The sequence below is a fragment of the Odocoileus virginianus genome, chromosome 11 (genome assembly GCF_023699985.2).
Source record: "Odocoileus virginianus isolate 20LAN1187 ecotype Illinois chromosome 11, Ovbor_1.2, whole genome shotgun sequence".
Classification (NCBI taxonomy): domain Eukaryota; kingdom Metazoa; phylum Chordata; class Mammalia; order Artiodactyla; family Cervidae; genus Odocoileus; species Odocoileus virginianus.
The window spans coordinates 28,938,611-28,951,469 of record NC_069684.1 but is presented as its reverse complement, the minus strand read 5'-3'; the positions used below and the strand labels follow the sequence as shown (position 1 = coordinate 28,951,469).

The 12,859-nt window shown below is 62.4% G+C and overlaps 2 protein-coding genes across 2 annotated transcripts in view; one reads left to right on the top strand and one right to left on the bottom strand.

The window, feature by feature from the left end:
- SKI (SKI proto-oncogene) overlaps window positions 1-8,044 on the bottom strand; it is a 54,766-nt gene extending 46,722 nt beyond the window's left edge. The window contains exon 1 of the mRNA XM_020873686.2: window positions 6,804-8,044. Within this exon, the coding sequence (XP_020729345.1) occupies window positions 6,804-7,772 (969 nt within the window). The 5' untranslated portion in view covers window positions 7,773-8,044. The remainder of the gene's footprint in view (window positions 1-6,803) is intronic.
- Window positions 7,771-9,336, top strand: LOC139037346 (nascent polypeptide-associated complex subunit alpha, muscle-specific form-like). The gene has a single exon (XM_070473743.1). The coding sequence runs from the start codon at window positions 7,771-7,773 to the stop codon at window positions 9,334-9,336; it is 1,566 nt and encodes a 521-aa protein (XP_070329844.1).
- The last annotated feature ends 3,523 nt before the right edge of the window (window positions 9,337-12,859 follow it).

Here is a 12,859-nt window from a genome sequence, read left to right as displayed (position 1 = left end):
CCACCCGTAGACACACGCACCTGCCCTCCTCCCAGGGCGGCAGCGTGGCCCCCGCCCCACCTCCTCTAGGGACTCAGAGAACACCTGAGACACTTGCCCCACTGCGGGCAACAGTCAGACCCAGACAACCAGAGCGGCTGGGCTGGGAGACACAGGGGAGGCCAGCCAGGCCCCAGGGCTCTCTGTGAAGACTCTGCAGCTCTCTGTCCATGGCCGGACCCATGGGTCCCTGCAAGAGAAGCCCCAGCCCCGCGCAGGGCGAGGGGGTGCCCAGGACCAAGGGCCCCTCTTGTTCCAACAGTTGAAGGGCAGCAAGAGGAGATGTCAGGCAAACAGGAGGCATCCACGGGGGTGGGCGGGGGGAACCATGACAGCCATAAGAGAACCACCAGCACCATGGGGACCACAGTGACCCCAGTCAGCGAGCAGGTCAGCCTCTGAAGGCAGCTCACGCGGACTGGAGGACCGCAGCACGGCGCGTGGATGCTGCACCCACCCACCAGGCCTGAACCACAAACCAGTGCCATGGGGTCACAACAGAGCCAAGGTGACAGACATGCACAGAGAAAGCTGGCCACACGCAGGCCCAGTCACAGCCCCCACCACCCTCCAGGCCAGCAGGGCCGCCAGGCTCCCCGGGACTCAGGGCCCACGTGGCTGACGCTGGCGAGGGCCACACATGGGGGGCTCTGATATTGGGGATTGTGTACTGCACACGAACCTGGACCCTCAGCCCTCCCGGGACACTATGCAGCCCAGGAGATGCACGAGGTGAGAGTGGGGTGCAGAAAAGGCCCAGGTTCCAGCCAGGTCCTCAGACACCAATCACACCGCCTGGCTCCTGTGAAGACGTGGCCAAGAGCTCCTGGGGCAGAGGGAGGTGAGCGCAGGCACACGGGGCCACCCAGTGGGTGACCCCCAACACGCAGGTGACCCCCACCTGCAGTCCCGAAGCCCAGCCCCATTCCTCACTGCCAGCCCTGTCTCAGGGGTCCAGACCCTCCCCATCACGTGATGGTCACCTCCACTCGGCAACACCCCTCACAGGGGCTCAGGGGTTGAGTGAGGTCTCACGGGTGCCCGGGGCCCTCAGACCCCCTCCCTCCAACCACCCGCGGTCCTGCCAACCCTCAGGCCCAGTGGCTCCAGCTTCCTCCGCCCACAGCCACAAAACCCCCTCACCACCCGTCACCGCGTTTTCTGTGACAAGCAGCATGGTAGCCCCCGAGAAGCCTGTTTTCAACAAGAGACATTCCTTTCAGAGTAGCCAACCAACATCCAAGCGGGAGCCATGTCGGGGCCTGTCCAGGTGGAGCCCTCTCTGAACCCCCAGCAGCCCTGAGGCCCCACAGGACAGCTCCATGCACTCCAGGGAAAGCGCTCGCTCCTTCCGTTTCTAGCCAGCGAGCGCCGAGCTGCCAATAAACCTTGACATTAGTGATTTCATGTCTCCGTGAGTCATTTGACAAGTATTTATTCCGGGCCCGGAACTGGGGGCCCACACGAAGCCAACAACACAACCACAAACACACAACCCCCAGGTCGGCCGCAAAAAGGTCTCCCCGGAGAGCCCAGACCGCGGGGCAGGCCCGACCGCTGCGGGCTGTGCGGCCACAGAGCCACGCCGAGACTTCCTGAATTATTATCTGTAGCTGCAAAATCAAGAAGTTGCAGCGTTCTTTGAGTCTTTCTAAGTGAAAAACGTAAAATCAGAGGAGACTCAAATGCCATAAACCCGATAGCACCCCGGCTGCTCCCGGGCTACCAGAGAAGCCGGCCCTGCACGCACAGAGGTGGGTCACAGTGCGGGCTCCCCTGCCCGTCCTGGGACCCTGCAGGGCCCGAGCCACACTGGCCACACTGTGGAGACACAGCCTGAGTCCCCACCCACCCCACTCCACTCACATGGACACACAGACACCAGTCACAGCTCTAACCCGACACCAACAGGAACCCGCCTCAGACCCCACTGCGACAGCTTCACACCCCCAGAAATGACTTCCCATCCTTTCTTGGGGCTCTGACAGGCCCCTACTAACACACGGACACGTGTGGCCAGGAGCTCCCACTCGTGACCTCGGGGCCCAACCTCCCCCGAACACACCCCATGCCCTGTGACGGGCAGCCCGAGGGAAGGAAGGAAGCAAGCAAGCAAGCAGGGCCCTGGGAAGAGTGGAGGCTTCTCCCTCTCCCGCAGCTCTCACAGATCTTAAGGAAATAATTCAGCCTCTGTATTTTGACTCAAAACAAAGAAACTTTTTAAAAACATTTCAGTTGAAACTTGCATAATTCTTCCAGTGGAGAAATCCTCCCCAGCTTTCGCAATCCTTAGAAAGAGACACATTATTGCTGCTTGTGTAACAGTCTCTGGGCCACAGAGAGTCCGGCCGCCGGCCACCAACACCTCCCGCCAGACGGCCAGGGTGCAGGGCCCGGAAGCACCACCTCCCCCAGGCCCTCCCGGCGCCCGGCGGTCACCTCCCCAGACTTCCTCGTGGGCCTCGCTTGGCATCTCAGACAGACAGTACTCGGACGGGCTGTGAGCAAGGTTGGGAGCCAACAGCTCTATTCTCAAAGCCCTGCATTGGTCGAGGGTCCCCAGACAGGCAGCAGGGACTGAGGCAAGGGCCACTCAAGGAACTTGCTGCCCCCAGCAAGCCGACAGCCCCGCCCAGTTACAAAGAGAAGTGCTGGAAACTAGCAGGATGGCTGAAGACGGGCTGATGGGCTGACAGCCTCGACCTGGAGGACCACCTCAACGTGGCCCTGCTCACCACACACAGATGAGGGCACTCGGCCGGCCCCCCACACCCTCCCTCACTCACATTCAGCTGACCAGAGGCTGCTGTTTCCTGTTTGATGAGTCCCGGGCCTTCGCTCTGGGGCCTTCACTGAGAACCAGCCCAACTTGCGGATTCCATTCTCCTGCACGCGGGGCTGGGCCCATCCAGGAGCCTGGCTGCAGGGCACCAACAGCACCCCACCTTCTCAGCAAAGCATCAGGAGCCAGGAAATCATGATGGGGCCCACAAAAACCTCGAGCAAAGCCAGTGGATGAAGGAACAGCCAAGCCTCTATACCTGTGCCCAGACTGAGGGCATCTGAGAGCCTAGCCCCACGATAAAGACGTGGTCCTAGAAAGGCAGGCTGGCCAAAGTCCCTTCCAGCCCAATGGACGTTCTTGACACCATCTCTCCCATGGCCACTTGAGCTTGACCATACAACACGTGCCCCCTTAGCGGAATCCCTATCGCCTATCTCCCTCACCAAAGCCTCAGCTGTTGCCCAGCAGGCACTATGAGAGTCCACGCTCCTCCACGCCAATGGCCTAGCCGTCCCCAGGTGACAGGGGAAACCTGTCCCAGCTCCACTGCTGGGAGTTCACACAGACTCCACTCTGTACGCTCACACAGCATGGGGACCCTTAGTCCACAAGCCCCTGCCAGGCAGGCAGTTCTGTGGAAACACTCCTGCAGGGACTCAGCATTGAAGGACGAGGCCCCATGAACAAACAGCATCCCCGGTCTCCACCCTGGGAAGCAGGACCTTCGGAAAGTGAGCAGTTCCCAACGGCCTGTTTCTCAACCACGCAGGGGCCGGGCCAGTTCCAGCCCAAGGCGGGCAGCACACCCCCACTGCCCACCTGACCCATGAGCAGCCATCCCTCAAAACGAGGAACACATCCCAATGCCCCTTCCATGACTGACAGGTCCAGCTTAGTTCAAGGGCCATCAGATGAGGGATGGAGTCAACCAAGCAGAAGACAAGGGAAGGGGGCGTAGGAAGGCTGAGACTCCCACCTCACTACTACACGGTCCAGCAGCAAAAACACACATCCTTGCCCACCTACAATATTCATCACCCAAACATGCCCCCAATACACCGCCAACAACTGCTACGCATACTGTCCCTGTTTCAACACGCAGAAACTGAGGTGCATGCTTGCTCAGTCAGGCAGCCAGGGAGGGACAGAGCGAAGACACAGGAGCAGCCCCGAGGACTTCCACGGTCAGACCCGCCCAGCGCAGGGCACCAGGGCCCAGCAGCCCTGACAGCGGCTGGATGACCAGAGGCACATCCTGGGGGCCCCTGTGGTGTGAGGAGCATCACTGAGGAGCACCACCCCCCACCACCCCCCACCGCCCCCGGGCCAGCACGCATAAGACACACCACCTTCAAGGGTTTCCAGGCTCAGGCTGGAGCCCTGTCCCGATGCTGGGGCGACCACAGGGACCGCCACCCCGCTGTGCTCAGGCTGTAGGCACAGAAGGGCAGGTGAAGGCAACTGGACCCCAGGAGGCCCCCTTGCGGCCCCCCAGTGCTGGTGGCAAGAGAGCCAGGTGGCCCCCGCAGCCCTCAGCGCCCAGGAGGAACATCAACTCACTTCATCTCACCAGAACCTGAGGCCCCCACAAAGAGCAGTTCCAGCACGTCTCTGCTGCTTTTTGTCCTGGGCCTCAGGAGATCAAAAATATTAAAATGAACTACAGAAAGAAGTGGAGAAATCAAAACGTATCCATGAATAATCTGTCAGGAGTGGGTGGAGCAAATAGAGGCCCGCAGCCTGGGGAGGGGGGTCTTCCCCTGCAGCTTTTTCCAAAACTCCCCATGAGTTCCCCACCCTGAGGCCGAAATCCCCTTCCCACTCTTGGGGTGGTGTCCCTGGTGCACAGACAGGCTGTGCTGGGGAGACCTGAAAAGGACCACACACCCCAGGACTCCCAAGTGCACGATCACAGAGCCAAAGCCATGGGCAGAGGCCAGAGAACAGGATAACTGAGCTGGGCACGACAGGAGGGCACAGGAGCCAGCGTGGACAGTGGCACAGCCGAGGCCTGGACGGAGGCACACGGGACCACCGGCCCAGACCCCACTGTGACGACGCGTGGTACTGACACACAGTCTGGAGACCCCAAACTCTCAGGATGATCACATCACCATCAGCATCCTGGGGGAGCCTTCTGAACCAATGAGAACTCTGAGCAGCACTGGGGGGGCACAAGAGGAAAGGGCGGCACTGACCACCTGGGGAATCACTAGACACCAAAGCTCGCTCTGGACCCCTCTCTGAGGCTGGGGCTCAGGGGGCTGTCTTGCCCACTCGCCTGGCAGTGGCTGGGCCACAAGCTGAGGCCAGGCCTTTCCTGAGCCTACAGACACTCATGTCCAGAACAGCAAGGCCTTCTGCAAGGGAGCCAAGGCCCGGGCCTGCAGCTGCCACAGCCAACCCCAGGAAGACAACCACAAACACACATGACCCAGATTCGGACACAAACACAGACACACCCTGCAGACAAGACTGTCTCCTGTCCACCCTGCACTAAGTGACCTGCCACAGCCTTTCAACCACAGGCTTATCCAGGCGGCCAGAACCCACCACAATCCTGCACACGGAGTGCCCTCGGGCCACGATGGCTGTCGAGGGGGCAGGCACCCCAAACAGAGAGGTCTCCAGTTCACTGGGAACACCCCTCATGCCACACAGGGCCAGCTCCCAGTCTGAAACGAGGGGCCCGATCAGCCTGCTGGGACCTGCCACCCTCCCCCACCCACAGTGCCCAATCCCAGCCCTGGTCTGCAGACAGCTGCCACCTGGGCACCAGCCGAGCCGAGGGCAGGAACACCAGCACATCCACGAGCGCACAAGGCCCTCCCAAGCGCAGGCGACAGGCCTGGCTTCCCCTCCCCTCCTCCGCTCCCAGAGACTCTGACACTCCGCTGGAGGGGCGCCCAGAGAAAACCGGGCGGGAACATCTATTCACAGATTCGGAAAAAAAAGTTTGATGCAATAGCTGAATTAATTAGGCCTCCCAAGAATAGCAGAGCCAATGCAGCATTCTGTGTGTGCAATTTAATAAGCCTGGATACTCAAAAGAAAAGTTACAAATACTTGGGGAGGGGGAAGGTGCCATGCAAAGCTGGTGTGGACCCCAGTGAGTGGCCAGGAGCTAGCAGCCTGGATCACATTGATCCACTGTCTGGTGAACAAACAGACCCCATGCTGGCGGCCCTCCTCACCTCGCCCTTTGCGTCTCAGAGGAAAGGACAGGAGAAAACGTGCACATCCAAAACAAACCACAGGCCAATGGCTCCCCTAACACTCAGATCCTCAGGCGCCCGCTGACCAGTCCCCGAGCCTGGTGCCAAGTGGCCCTCGCCCCCACACGGGGGACTCTGAGACTCACTCTCTGGCAGCCCAGGCACACACACAGAGCTGGAGTCGCCGAGTCTCGGCCCCCGGCCACCACTGCCCAGACACCTGGCTTCGCTTTGGAGTCTGTCTCCCAAGACTTCAAGGCACAAACAGGCCCTGCCCAGCCAAGTTCCGCCTGCTGGGGACACGGGCAGGCGCCCCTCTGTGTGCCAGCCCGGGAGTGGGAAGGCCAGGGCGGTTCCCTGCCCCCCACTCAGCATGGACACCCCCCTAGTCCCTAGGAAGGCCTGGGCAGGAGGCTCCAGACTGGAACTGGCCAGGATCAAACTTCCTGGGACTAAGGGCAGAAGAGGCCTGCCCCTCCCGACCCAGCTGGGCAACAGCTGTGGGCCTCAGGAGGGCTTCACCCCCCAGGCCTGCCCCCCAGGCTCCCAACCAGGCAAGGAGCTAATCCTAGGAGTCAGACCAAAGGACCTTCCTCCTGATACGGAGCAGTGTACAGGGACGCCAACATCACCCCCAAGTTTCCACAAAACAAAACCTAACCCTGAAACGTGTGGGGGAGGCTGAGCCCCCAAGCCAGGAGGGCACCCCGCCCTATCCAGGCCCCGCTCCCACTCCCCAGGCACGGCTGCCAAGAGACACTCACCCGGGGCACCCGCCGCTTGTACTTGTTGCCATAGTCGAACTTCTCCTTGACGTCGTCCAGACAGCGGCCGAGGCGCGCCTGCTCCTCCTTGCCCGTGTAGTCCTGGCTGAGCAGGATGTAGGCCCGCCAGTTGGCCGAGTCGAAGCCCCAGTGGCAGGTCCGGTTTTCCAGGGCCTTGTGCGAGTGCACCACGAATTTGTGCGGCGGGTACATGAGGCGGCAGTCGAGGCACTGGATGCAGGCGGCGCTCGGGCTGCTGTAGAGCTCGGGCACCAGCAACCCCTTGCACTTGCCGAAGCACTCGTGGTACACACGCACACTGCGCTCGCTCAGCTCCAGGCCCAGCGCCAGGCTGGCCGCCAGCTCCTTCTTGCAGGGCGGCGGGTAGGCGCCGCCGTACAGCAGCGCGTTGCACAGGCGCTCGGCGTCCGTCTTGGTGATGAGCCCGCACGAGGGCGCCGAGAAGGGCAGGATGCCCATGACTTTGAGGATCTCCAGCTGGTCGGCCGTGCAGCGCGAGCAGTAGATGTGAAGCTCGTCGCACACCGAGTTGATCTGCTGCAGAGAGAAGTCGCGCAGCACGGAGTTGAGGATCTGCGGCAGACACAGCCGCTTCTCGCCGCCCACCACGAAACACGAGATGGTCTCGCCCTCCAGCACGGTCTCGCAGCGCTCGGTGGAGCGGTCGGACGGCATGAAGAAGGGCCCGGGTAGCACAGGCGGCGGCGGCTGGATGGCGGGCAGGTGCAGCACCGGCGGGGGTTCGGCTGCCGCGGGCACCGGCGCCGGCACCGCGGCCGCGCCCGCCTCCTTGGCGCTCTCCTTCTTGTAGGCCTCCTGCGCCCAGCGCGCCGAGAAGGCGGCCGGGCCGCCCAGCGAGCTCATGGAGCTGAGGTGGAACTGCTCCAGCGTCTTCTGCAGCCCCGGGTGCGGTTGGAAGCCGCCGCGGCCGCCCGCCGCCGCCTCCATGGTGCGCTCCGGCTCCCCAGGCCGCTCCCGCTCCCGCGTGCCCGGGCCCCCGCGGCCCCCGCCGCCGCCCCGCGCGCCCCGGCGGCGCCCCCGGCCCCGGCCCCGGCCGCCCCCCGCCGCCGGCTCCCGGCCGATCACGGCCGCGGCCTCGGCCTCGCCCGGGGGCGCGAAGGGGAAGGCGGGCGGGGCGAAGGGGTCCCGCCGCTGGAGCCCGCCGCCGCCGCCCGGGCCCGGCGCCACATCCACGCGCCCCGCGCCGCGCCCGCCGCCGCCCGGGCCCCCCGCGCGCCCCCCGCGCGCCCCCCGGGCCCTAGGCGCGGGGCATGCCCCAGCGCGCGCCGCCAACGCCAACGCCAACGCTCGCGGGCCCGGGGCTCGCGGGGGGCGCGCGGGCAGGTGCCGGCGCCGCGAGGCGCGAATCCCCGCGGCGGCCGAGGCCGAGGGGCCCGGGAGGAGCGGGGGCGCGGGCGCGGGGCCCGCCGGGCCGTCCTCGCGCGGCGCGCCGCCGCCGCCCCGCTCCTCCCACCGCGCGGCGCCCGCCCGGCTCGTCCCGGCGGCGCTGGCCGGCCGCGTTGCGCCCACCGCCGGCCTCCCGGCCCGGCCCGCGCCCACCCCGCCGCCCGCGCCCGGCTCCGCGGCCTGCCCACCCGCCCGCCCGCCCGTGCGCGCGGCTTCCGGGGCGGCGGAGCGCCTGTGGGGCGGCCTCAGACCGCGGCGGCGGCGGCGGCGCGGGGCTCGGCGCACATCCTCCCGGCGGCTCGCTCCAGCTCGGACTGAGCGCCCGGCGCTGAGCTCACGCCGCCGCCCCGCCCCGCGTCCCGCCCCGCCCCGCGCCGCCGCCCCGCCCCGAGCGTCGTCTGGAGCCGCGCGTCGGCCTCAGCCGAGCGCCAGCCAGGAATGCGCCCGCCCCCCCCCCCCCCCCCCCCCCCGCGCCTCCCCGGCCCGGCTCTTCCAGGAACGCGCGCTCCCCCCGCCCGCGCTCGGCACTCCGCCTCACTCGGCCGTGTACAGGCCCGCCCTCCGGCCCGGGACTCGGATCCGCTCGGCTGATCTCGGGCCTGCCCGCCCGCGACTCGGCTTCGCTCGGCTACGCTCGGCCCCGCCCGTCCGGGACTCAGCCCCGTTCGGCTCCGTTCGGGCCAGCCCGCCGGAAGATCGCTCGGCGGGGGCGGTGGCTGCACCCCGGGCCCCCCATCCGGTGGAGGCCGCTTCCTGCGCGGCTGCGAAGGCGCCCGTCCCGCCGCCGTGTCGCCGCCAGAGCCCAGAAACCCACACAGGGCCCCCCACCACAACCGCAAACCAGCTGAGGGGCGGGCGGATGAGGCCTGCGCACCCTCTACCGCACGCCTCCCAGCCCAGCCCCCGGGTTCCCCACGCACGTGACGGGGACGCCAGGCAATGTGACCCAAGTCCCACGCAGGACTGGGACACCCAGCCAGACGATATGGATTACTACAGGATGGCACCACCCCAGAGACCCCACACGGGAGACAGACACCATGCAGACTGTTCTGGGGGTCCCCTGGAGCGATGCAGGCGCGACACAGCAACCCCCAAAAGATGACTGGCCGCAAGGCCGACCACCCCAATGACCCTGCACCATGGTCCCGCACACAGCCACTTGGTGCGCCCACCGCCAGTTCTAGGGCAGGGCTTGCGTCCAGGTTACCGCGAGGCCCAGGCTCCTCAGGAACCTGTCTCCTGCCTGTGCCCCCAGCACACTGGCCCGACCCTTACCCTACAGCCCCCAGTCCCAAAGAGCCATTTATACATCTGCAGGGCACCCAGGGCAGGGCCAGTGTGAGACCACTCTGTCCATCCTTCTGCACCCTGGCTCTATCAAGAGGGATGAACAGACCAGAAAGCGCTGGGTGGGACAAGACAAGGGCCTGAGGTTGGACAGGTTGACCCGGTGGCCCCCAGAGGAAACAGTGTCTAGCAGAGTCCTGGGGACTGCGGACTTGAGAGATCTAGAAGACAGTTCTGGTTGTGCTCAACTCAAGGGCAGAGGGACAGTCCAGCCCAGCTAGGCAGTGCTGTCTTTTCTTCCACAGGACCAGGGCAGCCAAGCTGGCCCAGGTACTGGAGGACACATGGGGGACCCACCCACTTCAGCCTGTGTGACCTTCAGCTTGGCCCTTACTGCCCCGACTCCCCAGTGGAGGCTGAACTAACCCCAAACCAGCACTCCTGCCCCGGGGAGCTGACTGGGTATCTCTGCAGGCATGGACAGGTGTCCAGAGAGGCAGCAAGAATGGGCAGAGACCCCATACCTGTATGGCTACAGAATCTCACGGGGTGACCTTGTGGTTCAGGGTGCATTGCTCCACGTCTGAAGAACTGACAGCTCCCTACCATGGACGTGAACCCTCTCCCACCCACACGTCCACTCTTCACTCCAGTGCCGCCAACACCAGGTTTTCCTATGGCTGCCAACACAGGAAAACTAGGAAAGGGATCCATACAAAACAAGAGACGTCTTTGCTTTCGCAGACTCCATGGTGCTGGAGAAGATTCTTGTGTGTCTCTTGGACTGCAAGGAAATCAAACCAGTCAATCCTAAAGGAAATCAACCCTGAATATTCGTTAGAAGGACTGAAACTGAAGCTGAAGATCCAATACTTCAGCCACCTGATGGGAAGAACTGACTCACTGGAGAAGACCCTGATGCTGGGAAAGATTGACAGCAGGAGGAGAAGGGAGCATCAGAGGATGAGACGGTTGGATGTCAGTGCCGACTCAATGGACATGAGTTTGAGCAAACTCTGGGAGATGGGAGGACAGGGAAGCCTGGCTTGCTGCTGTCCATGGGGTCACAAAGAGTCAGACATGACTTCACAAGTAAACAACAACATCCAGACCAAAAATTTTCTGTTGTACCTGAGTCTGTTCCTTCTACATGGCTTTGACTCCCATACAGTCTGGTGACTTGTAATTGAAAGAAGGTGGTTGGAGGGCTGGACAGGAAGGGTTTTCAGTCAAACGCTCAATTCCTCCTGCTCCTTCAGCCAAGTCAGCATTCTCAGGAGGGCCCAGAGCCTGAGGGCCCCTGGATGGGCAGTGCCTGACTCCCAGGGGCCCCCTCCCCTCTGGCTTTGCAGGGCTCCAGGAAGGGGTCTTAAGAGGGGACCAGGAGGAGGAGCCAACGCTCCTGGAGCTTGAGAACCCAGATTGAAGCCAAAGTGACTGTGCATAGGTGAGGGGGACAGGTGAGGGGTGAAGGGCCCTGAGATTCAGGAAAGGGCCTGGACTGGTCTGTAAAACTTCACTGCTTCAGTGGACTTTGAGGTTTCCTTCCCCAAAAGATGTTGGAGTTTCTAGAGCAGCCGAGCCCACCCCAACCACCATGGGCCAGGACAGCTGTGCCTAGAGAGTCAGCCCAGTCCTGTCTTCTCCACAAGCCCAGCTTGGGCCCCATCTGCTGACCTTCCTCCCATCAACTCATCACCGCAGCTGTCCTGGCCAGTGGCCTACTCCTCCCACTGACCACTGCCACAGGCCACTCACTCCACTGGCAGGTGGAGGGGCTAGGCCACAGGCACAGCCATGTTGGGGGGAAGAGGAGGAACCCAGTGCACCAGGCCACCCAGCTCACTCCCCAGCCCTTGCTGCGCTGATGGGTGTGGGCAGCTGGTCGTGCACATGTTCGCTCGAGAGATAAGCACGCACTTGTGGGATGTGTACCCCGATGGGCACAAGCCAAGCTCTGGGACCAGTGGGGAAGGAGGTCAAATCCTGCCCTGGGTGGCATCCGTCTCCTGCAGCCAGGGAGGCCAGGGATGGACAAACCTGCTTGTAAGGGAGCAAAGTCATTCAGGCCCCTCAGAGGCCTCCAGCAGCTGGGTGCTGGCTTCAGAGCTGCCTATGCCCCAGGACCCAGGAGATGAGCATGCTGGCGATGATGTGGTATCCACTGCCACAGGGAACAGCTCAGAGGCCCAGCTGGGGGAATGGACTGGAAGACTCAGGTCAGCAGGTCCTTACAGAGACGCCCAAAGACAGCTTCCCCAGAGGACCAACCCTGCCCTCCTTGGTCCCACCTGCTCCCTACTCCCTGTTCCTTGGGAAGAAAACACCTGGCCTCAGACAAGCACAGACTGCCATTGTCAGGAAAGGGCTAAGATCCTGTTTATTTTTATTTTAGTTAGTGGTTTGTTTGTTTGATTTTTGGCTGTGCTGGGTCTTCATTGCTTAGCCGCAAGCAGGGGCTACCATTCATTGCAGTGCTTGGCTTCTCGTTGCGGTGGCTTCTTTTGTCGAAGACTCTAGGGCGTGGCCCAGTGGTTGTAGCACACAGGCTTTGTTGCTCTGTGGCATGTGGAATCTTCCCCGGCCAGGGACTGAGGCTATGTCCCCTGCTTTGGCAGGCAGATTCTTATCCACTCCGCCACTGGGGAAAGTCTCTAAGATACTGTTTTAAAACTTTAAATTTGAAAAAAATATCACATAAGTAACACAAGTTTAATAAAAACTTAACCCTCTTACCTTAGTTTGGGTTCCACTGAAGCAGATCCTGAGACAAAGATTTGGGTCCAAACAGTGTGTCTGGGAGATGTTTCCAGGTGAGAGGAAGGTGGGCGGAGGGAAGGCATATGTATCACCAGCCTGTCACTTCAGGCTCCTGGAACTGGATTGTGGGGCCCAGAGCCATTCCATGGGGCAGTCCTGATTGAGGTCAGAGCCCAGGGAGGAAAAAGACATCTGCTGGGCAGGCAGCTTGATTACTTATAGGATTGAGCCAATAAGGAAATGAATTATTGGTGACAAGTCAGATGGGAATTTAAAAATGGAAAGGAATAAATAAGTGCATGGCATTGGATTGGACTTATCCATGTGGACCCATGAAACTGTAACAGTGGATGCATGTTTGTACAGGCATCCGTATAACCCCGAGCTCTCCCCAGGGAGAGGCCCTGAGAGGAGAGACACCCCCAACAGCATCAAGCACCCTGAGAAGCTGTGTCTTGGCTTCTAAGTGCCATCCTCCACTAAAAGGAAGCAGGGTCCTTTGGAGAAACAGTTGGTCATAGGACTTGGGCAGAGAGAGGGTAGACAGAGTCTGAAACATCTTACTGTGTCAGGAAGTA